Here is a 14491-nt window from a genome sequence, read left to right as displayed (position 1 = left end):
TGGTAAAGTTCCTCAGTTTCTCAGTGAAATCTCTTCGACTAAAGCAGATTGATCATCCAGACCGGTATTGACACTCCCATAATAAGATTAACAATCCTTTAATAAGGATTAAAATTGGCTTCAATTAGTATATTAAAAGGTGGGTATTACTGATGACACGCATCCCTAAGGAAAAAAGCTAAATGTTAAATTTTCCAATAGTTTTATACAGATCTGGAGGTTACAATTACAATTACCGTTAGCTCCCCTAGAGGTGGTTGTAAGCTTAGTTAATAAGAAGGTGTCTTAAACATACTACAGTCTCTTCCATAGCTGCAATGCCAGGAGTTTAGTACTTCACAAAAAGACCGTGCAGCTTGATGTTGCTGTACAGTTTTACATGTATGTTGTGTGTATGGTCCACGCCTTTGCAATATTAGAAGTGTCAACAGTATTCAATCTATACCAATGTATATCTATACTGAAATAAATAACATTAAAACAGCTTTAAGGTTCACCTTCCAAAATGAACTGAGATTTAATTTTTAAGCAGATTTTTTATGCAAACAAGGTTTTGATGAATGTTGTGCACAGCTTTACAGTGCAAAAATATTTTTTAAAGTATTATGAAGTTGCATATCTGCCTTGTTTCCTGTCTCGAATTTGCTATTTTTTTTCACTATGAGATCTAAAAATCTTAATACTAAGGTCAAGTAGAAGTCTTCCTCCCTTCTATAATTTCATTAACAGGAATGGTAGTGTGGCCCAGATTATTTCTTTGGTTCTGTTAGTGTCTGTTCACATCAGGATTACACAGTTATAATGTATTGGAAAATAATTAATTTACATGCGAAACATAAAGTCAAGAATCTAGGTCACTCAGTGTGAGCTCTGTGGGGGACATAGGAAAGAACTTAGAAAATCTAAAATTATTTAGGTGACTAAAGTAGTTGGGTGTCTCTTGTGTAGCTAATTTGTTGAAAAATGCTCCAATATTTTTTTTGCAATCGTTTATTATGTGGAATCTTGTTCTAAGAGGATGACTCAAGATGGTGGAAATCCTATTACTTTATTTTTGCCTCCTTGTTTTTCATACTGATCAAAAAAAGGGTAGTTGTTTCCCTCAGAAGCCCACTGAGTCAGTTAATTCCAGTTAATCACCTGATAGCATTTTTGAAGTATGGGTGGTAATGATGCTCTTTTTCACCACGGTGCCCATCTCCACACCTCACAGCAATGCAAGGAGCAATGCTGAAAACCTGCTCCTACCTCTGCTTGCTTTAAAAATAGAGCTGCTGTAGTGACTCAGGTGGGCTTGACCTGGGAATCTTGTAGAGTACAAGGAAAGAGAGAGAAAAAGCAAGAGACAAGATGGAGTTCAAGGGCACGAGGAGGAGGTGGCTGAAGGAAGGAGGAGTAGCCAAGCAGGAGTGTAGGGCTTATGGACACAGCGGAAAGAGATGAGGATCAATCAAGATGTGAGCCTAGAGAGCAAGAGGGAGAAACAACTAGAAAATGAAGACCATAAATATTATGAGACAAATGGGAAAAAAAAAAAAGAGAGAGAGAATAAATATGAAAGGAAGCTGTTCTGTTGAGGAGAAACATGTATTTGGGTTGATTTGTTTGGGTTTTGTTTGTTTATATCAGTCTCTAATTAAGTCAGTACCTAAAGGAAGCAGGTATAGTATCTTCATATATGTTGGATTATTTCAACAGTGGCAAATTCATCTTTTTGAAACATGTTCTACAATGCAGGGTTTTTGTAGGTATAGAAATTTTTGCAGCTACATATCTCATTAATTTATTTTATAAAAAAGTAAAGTCTCTTTTAGGTACATTATTTAAATTCATTGTGAGGCTCCAGTAAAAGGAAAGAGATTTCATTTAGAGACCTCAAGGTTTTTGGTTGACAGTATTAGAGATTATTTATGCCTCTTTAAATGTCATCTTATATTAGTTTTGGGTAGATCAGCATTTCACAGATCAGCAAGGTTCATCCTCACACAAAGAAAGCAACACACAAAAAGGTATAAAATATGTGGAGAATCCCGGAAAATATTTTTCTGTGTTTTGCAGATACACTCTTTGGAGGAAGATGCTGTGTAAGTATAGTCAGAAAATGTCTTGATGAGTTTGAAACTCATTTAGACTTCCTTGCTGGCTCAGCTGAGCAAGCTGAAAACAGTTGCTAGATTACATAAATCCTCAAGCTCCTGTAGCCCAGTGGCATAGCTTTAGAGAGGGGTCTTGCTGTTACGCATACATGCTGCTGTTCATACCTATAGTTTAATCCATGCTTAGTTCATGTCGCCTTGACCTGAATCCAACCTATCAGGATAGAGGCCAAGTGGGGAATTAGTGCTGGGAGTACAAGCTCTGTTCGACCTCTGAGTCAGCAGAGCCTGAAAGTGTGCGAATAGTATCACTGTCACATACGATTGCAGCAGAGATGTCTGTGACCGAGTAGTGTGCTATTTGTGGTGGAGGGTTAAAACTGTACATTGTTGTCTATAGATTGGCTGAGAAAAATAATCTTTTTGACATTGCAAAATCAGAAGATGCTTTTAAATGCCATAGGGCTGTGATAAGAGTCTTTTCTGCTTAAACTCTAAGGGGTTTTTACTGTTGAGCTGAGCAAGGACAGAACGTAATTTTTAGCATAAAGGACGTGAGTAGCTATAAAGTGTGAGGCAGTTTATGAAGCCATAACTCAGGTGAGTGTGTGATATGAGTCTGCTGATCACACAGGCCTGTGTTTGCTACGTTTCTGTTCAGCAGGTACGTAGAGTGTCTTGTGCTTGCGAACACTGATCTTCTGCATCATTCCCGTTAAACCATGTGTCTGTGGCTATGGGGGAAAACAGTGTCTCCCAGACCGGTACCAACTTATAAAAATGTTATCGAACAGGAAAATACAGAGGGAATCTATAGGGCTACAAGGAAATTTCACGTTTTGCTCATATATTACAGGCTTCAGTCCCGACTGTGCCTTCATTTCCATTAGATTGACGCCACTCTAGCTGTGCTAACTAAAGGAGTTTTTCCAAGTTTACACATGCAGATGGGTAGAATGACACACTCACCAACTGGAGAGATCACGACTACATCAAATGCAAGCTCAGTTTCCTACGGTTTCTGTCAAATGAGTATCAATGCTGCTTTCAGCAGCCCGGCACCGGCTAGCTTCAAGTTTGTCCTAAGGCAAGGGAGTTCAGCCTTGCTGCCTGACTTCTGGTAGGCCTGTGTAAATCTCATAGGCTGCACATAAAAGGCAATGGCATCAATCTACTAGGTAACTTCACAAAACTAATGAGTTGCCACCGAAGTCCACAGTCCTAACATGAACTGAGGAGGATACAGTGTGGAAACTTCTCATTTCAATTACATCAACTCTGTGCTGTTGCCATGAGAGGCAGAACCTGCTGTTTGATTGCTGTACTCTTCCACGGTAGCACGAGTAGAGCAATGACACGTGCACTACGGAAGCATTTATCACTAAGTTAAAACTACACTGCTAGCAGTGTCTGAACTAGCTAGTTCAAAGTAGTTTTTTATGTGCCTAAATGAGTTGCAGTGTTGTTGCAGATGAAGTCTTGGGCGCCTTCAGCAGATTTCTGGCGCATTTGTACAACTTTGATTCTCAGAGCTATTGTGGATACCAATACAAAGTGTTTTCAGTATACCCTGCTGGTAAGGATTGTTTGTCTCATGCAGTGATTGCTAACACTGTACAGTGACCATTACTTGGCTTAAGTGACACTTCTCTTTCTGTGCTAAGTTAAATTGCACTGTTGTATTTTCCTCTCTGCCTTTCTATTTTTGTGTGCTGAAACAGTTACCAGGGTGTGTTATGTGCTCTTTAAAGCCAGAGTTATGAACAACTCTGAGAAACGATGATGAGTGAGATGGCTTTTTTTATGTCTGGTTTGCCAGCGTGTCAGCAGGGGTTATTCAGCCCATGCCAGAAACAGGCAAAAGTTATCAGCAGTTGGAGAGGAACCTGCTGTTTGTGAATGGAGTTAGCCTGAATATAGACCGAGTTCCAGGCAGCCATGTGAAACTCTATGCTGCAAGACCTTGGAAAGTCTGCAGGTGACAAGGGAGCTGCGGTATGCCATTTCCTCGAATGGGATGAAATAGGAAGTACAGCATGATTGCAAAGCAACACACTGTTACTGCACTGTCTCTCCTCTGCTCTTGGTATGAAAATAATATCATTCCCAATGGCTGCTAGTGCCAGCTGACAAGACCTCTGCTTTGCGAAAAATAAATGCAAATGTTTTGGCTTATGTCAGCTATGTTAACTATTAGGCATGTCAGTATTACATTTTTGGAGCACGTCACCGAGATTTCTGACAATAATGTAAAAATTCAGCTCAGGTTTCTAATTCAGTTTTCCAAAAAAATAATCCAAAGCAAGTCCAAGTGCTTGGCACAATAGCACCATGTTTGTATAGCATGGTCACACAAGCTCTGGAGAGCAATGATGGTACCTCATTTGGTGTTTGCAGTTTTGTGTCATAGCTGTAAATAAAACCCAAATTACCAGTTTTGGTCAAAACTGCACCAGAGTAGAATGCTCAGTTTCATCACTATTTTTAAGCTGGGGCTTATGCTCAATTGAATAACTTTGTCACTGTCAATTGAATAACTTTGTTACTGACAAAGAAAAACTGATAGGGGTTTGATCAGACAGTAAGTTTAAGAAACAATGTTCATTGTCAAATAAATGTAAATATTTTTATTTTAAAAAATGTTAATGGCACCTTAGAGGCAGTCATGACTACACAACAAAATACACAAAAATTACATTTTCATAGTTGCATCTGTCCACAGTGCTGCACAAAATGAAAATGGTGTGAGAAACATTGTAGACCACACATGGAGACAATTAACCTTAGTCAATAAAACCAGACAATTTTTGGTACACCTTGATACTACCAGACCCAGGTTCCCTGGGTAAAAAGGAAAGGTGGCTTTGTGCAAAACTCTCCAACAACAGTACAACTTAATATGCTAAGCATATAGCAAATCAACCATACAAGACATGCAGCCTTTATATACAGTATCATCTCAGTTTGCTTTTTCAGGGAAAATACACAATTCAGTGAACTAGATTTAAATTTTTCTTATTCTTTCACTGCTGTAATGTAAAATCATCTGATTCTTTCTGCTGGATTCAACTCAGCGTTAGAGACCATTCAAACTTTATCTGAAACAAGCCTTTTATAATCTCTTACATTTTAAAGGGGAGCAATATAATTAATTAAAGGCCACATTCTGGCATGATGGTAAATGAAAAAAGCAAATAAATATTTGCTTGATTAAAAAAAGAGAATAAACTTGCCTGATTGCTATTCCTAGATGGAATTTCATAAGTGATTAAATTCTGTAATCCAAATTAAAGTGTTTACTTACATTAATCTGTGTTTACCTTCTGTTGTACCACTGAATCCAGAAGTAAAATGTCTGTATCACAGTAGAAAGGGGCATGTTTTCCAAAACTGATTTCCTTACTAGCTAAATGAACCACAAGCTTCTGTGGGTTGATGTTGTTTTTTCTTCACTCCCCCAAGTAATTTCTTGTTCATTGATTTTAACTTCAGAAGGCACTGCCTGTGATTATGCAGTTGTCTTTGTATTGAACATAAGCCTGAACTGATTCCTGAACTGCAGCATTCAACTTTAACTTCAAATGTTGGAGTCCTTGTTTATGTTTTTCAGTAGCTAATAATTAGCTTGTAACCTTATGATTACAAAACTGAAGCTTGTGCTTACACTGGATTTGTCTAGCTTCAGCTCCTAATCAGTGGATTGTGTATCTTTCCTGTAGCAAATGGCCTTCACTTAATGAATTTCTATTCTTCAGATAAGAAGCAGTCATGATTTGTTCAAAGAAAACCATTGGCTTTTAAATATTCTTCATGTAGGGCAGCTATCAGATCTATATGTGATGGTCCTGCAGCAGAGGCACTGCATAACAGAAGCATTTTGATACTAGATGAAAAAGGAGCCTGATTTGATAGCACTTCTCTAAGAATTCGGAACAAGTAGACGTCATGGGAGCACAGTAGAAGGAGAAGCTGCACAAATGTATGTAATGTAAAGCAGAAAGGAGAAGGAATTTAAACTGAGTCTCATTCAGTGCTGTCAATGACCAGTTGGATGTTCAATAATAACGGAGTTAGAGCTGAAGCTAGTGGAGGGATCCCTTATACAAGTTTTAGAGGAAACCTCATTAAGACCTGAATGCTGAAATGGGAGAGATCAGGAAAATTGTACTAACCTTCATGAGAAACTAAATCTCCAGAAACCTCTGAGTAAAAAGCTGCCATGAGCCCAAGGAACAGATATTAACAACTAACTGAAAGGCTTTTCAGTTGGAGAACTACTGTTAAAGTGATGTGAAATGACTGACTACCAGGCAGCACCAAGCAGAAAAGACTGTCTGGCAACTTTTTTTGAGTGGGAGCGTTTTAGAGGCTCATGATGAGTAAGTGTAAGGAGTATACTAAGGGTGTCTACTGTATTGTGCGAGAACATAAAAGCAAACGGTATCCTCACAGAACATGGTTAGTTGGTTGAGAAGCTGAACTAAGTTCTCATTAAGAGAACTCTTGCAACTGTTCGAGACGGCCTGGGGGTACTTCCACAGCAAGCAGAGCTCTGACTGCAGGCCAGATACATACACAACTACCCTCCCAGCCCAAGCGGTAGAATTGATGCCGATATCGAAGTTAGTGGCAGAGGCATCAGCCCTGGCTAGCCCAGCCACCAGCCTGCCCTTGCTCCTGGGTACGGGCACAGCTAGCTACCCTCTGCTACCTAATCCTCTGGCTGACTGGATCTGCTCCCTACAGGCAAAAGCTACAAAGAAACTTTCTACGCTAAAGCTAGCCCCATCATTCTGCAGGGCAGCTGCCTAGAGTGCAGTTTTAGAGCCAGCTAATGATTCACTGCAGTAAGAAAGAAAAAGGCTCATCTCCCTTTTCGTCCCTGCTTCGCACTCACGAGACCTTTCCATCATTCTCTAGATGTGGAGAACTATCCATCTCTTCCGCTAGGTTTTTCTTCCAGCCTGGTGAGTGAATGTGGTGTATGGCAGACCGCAACACACACCAGTGGCATCATACAAGGTAAGAAATGGGAGGGCAAAGGCAGGAGGGCGAAGGCACCCTCGCCTCTGGATGGCCTTCCACTTGGCAGAACTCCTGCCACTGCAGCCTTATTCTGTGCAAAACTACAGCAGTTTCACCCAAAAGCAGGGTCTTGCCCTTCACATCTTAATTTCTTGATGCGTGTCACATGCTTTAGTGATTTAAATCCAGCAGGGAAAATAACCTAGAGAAGTGCTGTGCCCATTTACCAATTGGGGTTGTTTTAATTTGCATGAGTTACATTATGTAGTGCCTTTACAGCTTTTCTGTGTCCTCTGCCAGATATAAAGCCAATATGGAAACACAAGACCCTTCTGTTTCCAATTTGGACCTAATCAGATTTTATTAAGACAGTGGAACAATCTTCCGTAGGCCCACTGATTTTATGTTCTACCCTCATTTTGCATTGAGGTCATCCTCCAGGATTGTAACAGGATGCCCTTGGAGCAGCAGCCTTCACGTCCCCAGGCCGTACCATACCAACTTCGTTATAAGAAAAAATGACTAACCTTACTCCTGCCTGAACTTGAGACCACCTGACATTATACTTTTAGCTATATACACTAGAACTGGGAGGATTGTCTCTTTAAACATATAACCATGCAACAGGCAAAGGAGTTTTTCTTATGTAAAAATTATTAACTGTTATTTCTTTCTTGCACATGTACCCTTCTGATCCTATTTAAAAAAATGCTAGACAAACAGTGTTTTCTCAAGTGGCCAAACCAGAAGGTGGCTGTGTGAAGTGAATAAGAGAATGGAGATTATAATAAAGGTGGCAAGAAAATACGATGAAGAGTTACGGCATTCTGAGGATTAGAACCAGGACTTTTTTTTTTTTTTTTTTTTTTAAATGGAGGTATAATCTTGTGGCCTATGCAAATGAGGGGAATAAAAGAAGTCATAGGGCTGATTACTGAAAGGGGTGGTGGAATTTAGGAAAAGACTTCAGAAAGGAAGAGACTCTGAATAGAAACACACTCATTGGCTAAAGAAATGGAAAGTACAGGCTACAAAAAGACTATACTTTTCAAAAATAAAGACAGGAACAAATTATATTAAAACAGTGGAAAAGAACAAGAGGGATCTTCAGGACACATCAAAAGGGCCTAAAAATACACGAAGGGAAACCCCTTCTCATGATGTGAAGGCCAGGAAAGTGCTCCTTCTTTTTTCCTTTTAATCTTTTTGACATTGTGGAAGGGGCTTCCCTGAGAAGATAAGTTCATGAGCTACACTGGTGGAAGCAATCTCCTCAGTTTATGAGCCAGCTGTAAAAGGAGGCTGAGGGCTGGAACCTGTCAGGTGGGGGTGAAGGCCTGTTGCAGTGTACACATACAGTGCTGAAACTGATTGAGAGACAAGAGTAGAAAGGTCTCCCTGAACTGAACAGCAGCAGGAGCACATGCAACAATTAAGACAGAGATGTTTCATACATAACACAATACCTCTTTCCTTCTTCAGGGGATACTGGCAATACAGGGGTACAGGCAAAGAGAAAAAAACCCCAACATTAAGGAAAGGAAGAATACATCTATATAATAATTATTTGTAACACAGCCAGGGATAAACCAGTTGGTAAGTTTGGGCTTCATAAAGGCATATCCCCCTCAGCAGGACTTTTGCTTCTTACTGCACCTTCTCCAGAACATTAGGCAGGGCTGGGTTAGGATAACATGGGTGTGCCTGATCTGATCTGTTTCCTGTGCCTGCGAGCCAGCATAATCCTTCCTGATTTCTCTGTTCATAGATACAGCACATGTAAATAATTCTTTAATGATTTTTAAAGTGTTTTAATTGAATTTTCTAAATGCTGAGTCATATCATTACTTATGCAGTTCATTCTGTCCTTCCTTCAGTCCCTGAAGCCACAAAAAGTAACTGTATTCATTGTTAATCTAATCATGGTAAAATGTCAAAGTTCTTCCCGTGCCTCCTCTCCTCCACTCCCTTTCCTCAGAATAAGGTTTCCTCAATTTCTACACCAACTATTGCACTTTATTAAAAACAAATACACACATCAAGTAATCCCCTCCCTGCTCTGCAAAACTAGCATAACAAATACATCAACTGAAAAGAAAATACAACTTGATTATTTTCCAATAACTGGAGACACTTTTTGGTTTGTTTTGTTTTCATTTAATGCAGAGTGGAAAAGGATTCTGGTTGTGATGGTTTTGTTTGGTTGGTTGGTTTTGGTGGTTGGTTGTGGGGTTTTTTTGTTTATTTTGTTTTGGTTTTTAAATAAAGATCTTGTTTTACATCAAGCAGACTTCAGGGAGATTTTTTTTGCAGTTCTTAAATCAAGCAAAATAAATTCCAGCAAGATAACTAAACCAACCCTGTCTCCTAGTAGTGGCACTGTATGCTAGTATATTATATTCAGGAATGTTTGTCAACAGAGTCTGCACAGTGTTTGTATGTTTACAGAACTTTACCTCCCTGCTCCCCTGAGGGCCTGTTCCCTCAAGCTTCTTCCACATTCCTTAATCTGACACAAGAAAGAGAAATCCACTGTAGCCAGAGTCCCACCACCACCTGCTTCACACTCGGTTAGAGCACCCCAACAATTCAGTGCTAACAAAGGCTAACCCAAATGCTGCCTTCCTGAGTACTCCTTTCCCCTTGCAGATTGCAGGGCTTGAAGCGAGTGAGTGCTTTGGTCTGCGTGACAACATACCTATCAGTTACTTTCCTCCTTGACAAAGTGGCCTGGAGATCCTGTCATTCAATTCAGTTCATCTTTGGAAGCTTTATGCTACATTTGTGTATTTCCCGAGTGTGATGAGGAACAGTGCCTAGATAGAACAACTGCTGACTGTGGTCAATAGTCATCACTGCTTTAATTTACAAACAATAAACTCTCTGTGCAAAGGGTTACTAGCAGATGCAACAAGTTTTGCTGGTCCAGAACACTAGAAATCCTATAGAGAAATACCCAGTAATTTAGAATTGAGAACCATTAATACCTATGACTGTGTAATTTGGCTTATCATTCTAATTGGATTCAGAGAGAAAATTAACTTATTAGGGCTGATTCACATTATGGTGCGCTCTCTCCTGATCACACTCTTTGCACTCCAGCCTAGTAAAAAGCACACCTGACACTTGCAGTTCCTTGGATCCCTTCCAGAGCATCATACCATCTTTTGTGGGCGTGGGCTTGTAAAGTGGAAAACCCATTGGATTAAGGCAGAAGACTGACATAAGCGAACAGTTCATCGCAGACATAGCCAGTTAGACACAATCTGATTGAACAGGCAACTGACTGCCAACAAGTATGCATTTATGTATTTACAGCTTAAAGTCCAAGAGTCTTAGTAGCCTTCTCCATCCAGTCTGCACATTTGAACTGACAAAAAATAATTTGTATACATACAGCACTTAAAAAACAGAGAAGGGAAGGAAAAGAAAAACAACAACAAAAAAAGGAAAGTAGCCAGACCAGCAGCTTCATCTTGGTATAATCATCCTTTCTATGGCACAAATGATATGATCCCAGTTTTTACAAAATATTGCCAGCAGCGTCACTGCGAAAAAAGTGCAAATGATATGAAAGCGGCTCTTCATCATAGGAGCAATGAACTTTGCAATAGTAGAAACGCACACTAAGATGACAGTCATGAAGGCCAGGATAACATTTATACATTTCCCCAGGAGCACTTTGGCATTAACCGTTTCAGACTGCTGTGCTTGCTGTTCTTGCTGGTGAAGCTCCAGCCTTGAAACCCGGGTCTGGCAGGATTCCAAGGCTTCCTGGAGACAGAAAACAAGAATTAGGGCAGCTGTATTTCCATACACCACTTTTCCCATTTTAGCTGCAGAGCCATCCATCAGCTAGATTTGAAGTGCAATTTATTATAGACTCCTAAAACTTGAATGAACCACCAGCTCTTTTAAATATAATTGCCCATATATATCTGCATGTGTGTATCACTGCCTGCTCAGGCATAATCAAGTCTGACAACACTGTCCAAAATGTAGTTTTTACATTTTCCATGCTTGAGAAAAAGTATCATAACTAATGTTTGCGACAGATAATGTTTCCTGCATACACTGATGAGATGAAGTACTGGCAAAGCTGTCGCCATGGCAACTTTCACTGCATTAAAACAGCATCAAAGTTAGTTTCTTTGTATATGCTATAGAAAACATTAGGGTAGGACAAGCTTGCTGTGATACTAATTAAATCTACTTTGCAACATGTACCATTTGGTTTACACGACTTCTCCTGCCTACATTACTTTTTCTCTCAAAGCCACCCATCATCCAGTGCTGGGACGGAGTCCTCAGGCAGAGATTGCCTTCCCCCTCTGTCACTGTGAAGGCTCGTTAATCCATACCCCAAGTCAGCAGCGTGCAGTGGAGAAATCCGTGGTGATGCTTTTAGGGGATTCTCTCACACGATATATTCCACTTTGCATTTTGTTCAAAGGAAAGCAGACCTTGCTCCTCTGTTTGAGGGTCCACTAAAAATGGTCTTTGAGTAAAATGGTTCTTAAGTCACTAACCCCATGCTTGAGCTCTCTCAAAGTGAAACATGGAAAAATCTATGACTGCTTTACTTCGTTGCCAAAATGCCACTTTTTGCTGGAGCTGGGACTTAGGCACCACTATGTAACACAGTGCAAGGCTATAATTTAATGAAATCAATCAACTTGACATAACCTTTTACGACTGTGTAAAAGAAAAACTACACTCTGGCATCCCTACTTAATTCCCCACTCTTGAACCTCAAACATTTTCCTTGCACTGGCAGGGGCATTCATTCCCCTGGTCACACAGTAAGATGATTCAACCCAATCCTCTGTGTAAAAACAAACAAAAACCCTGCACAGAGTCATTAGCTTCGGCTGGGTCAGTTCTCCGTTGTTTAGGCAAGTTGAACCGGCCTGCTGTGTGACCAACCAGGCATCAAAGTCAGTGCAAAGCACACAGCACAGCACCTTACAGAGGGCTGTTTCCTTTTACTGTCCCAGGAATTAGTCATAATACAGAAGACAGTTCTTAATGGGCAGCACAAAGTCCCTTTGGGTTCATGCACGCTCTGCACTACACACTACAGAACTTTCCTGGTCCTTCTTCCACTCTGACCCTAAGTTATTCTCAAATCATCTCATGCTGCTTTAAAGAAAGTCGAGCTGCAGAAGTGTGACACCTGCAGTTCCTCATTGAGAGGCTGAGCAAGTGTTTTTAGAATGATTTGCCCATCCCTTAGGGACAGAGTGCACCAAAGCTAGGTTGTTACTTAAAATATCCACAACTTAAAAGCTTTTATTCTATTTTAGCTTATTTGCCAAACCCCTGAAAAGACAGGTTTATACATGCCCAACTGTACAGAGATAAAAGAAAAAGGCTGTATCAGTGTAGCGCTTAATTAGTTTTAGAAGTCTCTGACACCCCTCCAGGGTTCTGCTAATGAGTTAGTGAACATTCACAGCCCTTCCGCTGAGGAACTTGGGTCTCATTGAGTTTTCACATCCTCAAGATGTCTTTACAGAAAGGGGTCCTGCATGAGAGACCTCTTTTCTTTAACCCTACAAAGGACACTGATAGACTTAGATTCAGTACCATTCCTTTCCCACTCTGTTCCCAGAGGGCTCTTGACTCTCACACCAAGGAGAGAACAGGGTGATAGTCCTCCCTATGGTTAGAAGTATGAACACAGGACAGGGTGGTTTGTTTGTTTATTTGTTTTGGTTGGTTGGTTGGTTTTTTTTAACCATCTGAGCCAATCTGAAGACAGTTGTCCAGCATTCCTCAGGTTGTTAGGGAATTTAAACCCAAGGTAAGGCAAAACAATCTTTTCACCATTTTTCACCACTTGCTCAGACTTTAGGTAGAAATATGCATTATAGGAAAGATTATATTGTATATAAATATTCAGGTATGTAACTACATGCTGTCAGGACAAAATTGTAGACATTATTACTGGCTTTTGATTGAAGCCAGACACAACTACAACTGATCATTGAGGTGAACACAGCCTACAGCTTTGATTATAGGGGCTATTGTGACCATGGATTAAAACTCTTAAACTAGAACTGGCAAATCTACAAGTCTATTTATCAATTAGCTGTCTTTCTTTTTACCTTACACTCAATTTATAATAAACCTTGCCAATGATATGGCTATATGTTGTTGAAACTGAGCAAGAGGTTTGTGTTAGGACATTGTAAAAAGTGGCATTTTACACAATACAAGGAGACTCAATTCCTTCTTCCTCTGATGCAAGAAATTAAACCAGGCCATTCTTCATCCACAAGTCTGCCTAGGCTATATTATCAATCCCAACAGATAAAATTCTGAATCCACTGAAACAAATGGAGACTGTCACCAATTAAATGTGCTGGGTTTTTACCTTAAAACAGACAAAACACAAGTTTAAATATTTCCCCAGATTCCTTACCTACAAGGACGAAAGTATTACAGTACACAATTTCTACAAAATGTTGGAAGATTACGATAAGGAAAAAGTACCTGAACATCTCGTGATCGCTCATATGCCTGATACGCCACCTTCTCCTCTATGCTGGCTAGCTCTTGTTTCAAATTTGCTGTCTCATGTTGATGAAGATCAGTGAGGTCATTTAACTGGTCTTCCAATCTTTCGTATCTTATTAGGAAAAAAGGTCTAATTTTAGTGCCTTCTATTCAAGTAATTCTAAATCATTAAAGCAATTACACATTTTAAAAGGTAACTTAGTGTACTATGGATTCATGTGACTGGCATTACAGAGCACATAGAGAAATCAGTAAAAACTTTGGAAACTCTCCATAAGCATTTATTCAGTGAACTGAAGGCCTTTTTTGAGTGTTTCTTGCTGGCAGTGGATGTTAAAAAGCAAATATTTGTACATCATTGGCAAATTATATGAACTATAAACAGTGGCTAAGGGTATCCAAGTCACATTTTTCCATTTCTCCCTCTTCATTTAGACAAGAAGATATGGTTTCATAAGTAAGCTTGAACCAGTTAACAGCTCGCCAGTAGTGAAAGCAAAAATATGTTCCCTGGATCCCCTCTCAAACAGAAATGCAAGGTCCTGCCATTCATGTCCAGCGTGTTCTGGCATGTCTCTACATGGTAAACTAGTTCAACTAAACCATCAGGAAACCAGAAATTTTTTTTGTCAGTTTGAACCTTGATTTAACACACAAAGGCAAACACCGAGGTTGACACAAAAACCGATGGAGGTAAAATTGTTTATCTGTGGAAACAGTGGCAGAAGGCTGGAGACTTTAATGGCAGGGTGCTGTCAGAAAGGGCCACTCTGCCTTCTCCTGAAGCCAAGTCCTGAGTTCAGGACTCTATTCACTCTGTTCCTTCCTCCCTCACGTTACCACCTGAT

General features: G+C 40.0%; 1 protein-coding gene across 2 annotated transcripts in view; it reads right to left on the bottom strand.

Moving 5' to 3' along the window:
* Positions 1-4748: 4748 nt before the first annotated feature.
* The window catches only part of TMCC3 (transmembrane and coiled-coil domain family 3), a 54275-nt gene continuing 44532 nt past the window's right edge, over positions 4749-14491 (bottom strand). For both annotated transcript variants that reach the window (XM_065641179.1, XM_065641187.1), the window contains exons 3-4: positions 13620-13755; positions 4749-10895 (exon numbers count right to left, since the gene is read on the bottom strand). In XM_065641179.1, coding sequence (XP_065497251.1) covers positions 10593-10895; positions 13620-13755 — 439 coding nt within the window. In that variant the 3' untranslated portion in view covers positions 4749-10592. The remainder of the gene's footprint in view (positions 10896-13619; positions 13756-14491) is intronic.

This window comes from Caloenas nicobarica, chromosome 1 (genome assembly GCF_036013445.1).
Source record: "Caloenas nicobarica isolate bCalNic1 chromosome 1, bCalNic1.hap1, whole genome shotgun sequence".
Lineage (NCBI taxonomy): Eukaryota > Metazoa > Chordata > Aves > Columbiformes > Columbidae > Caloenas > Caloenas nicobarica.
This window is presented reverse-complemented; position numbering and strand designations above follow the sequence as displayed.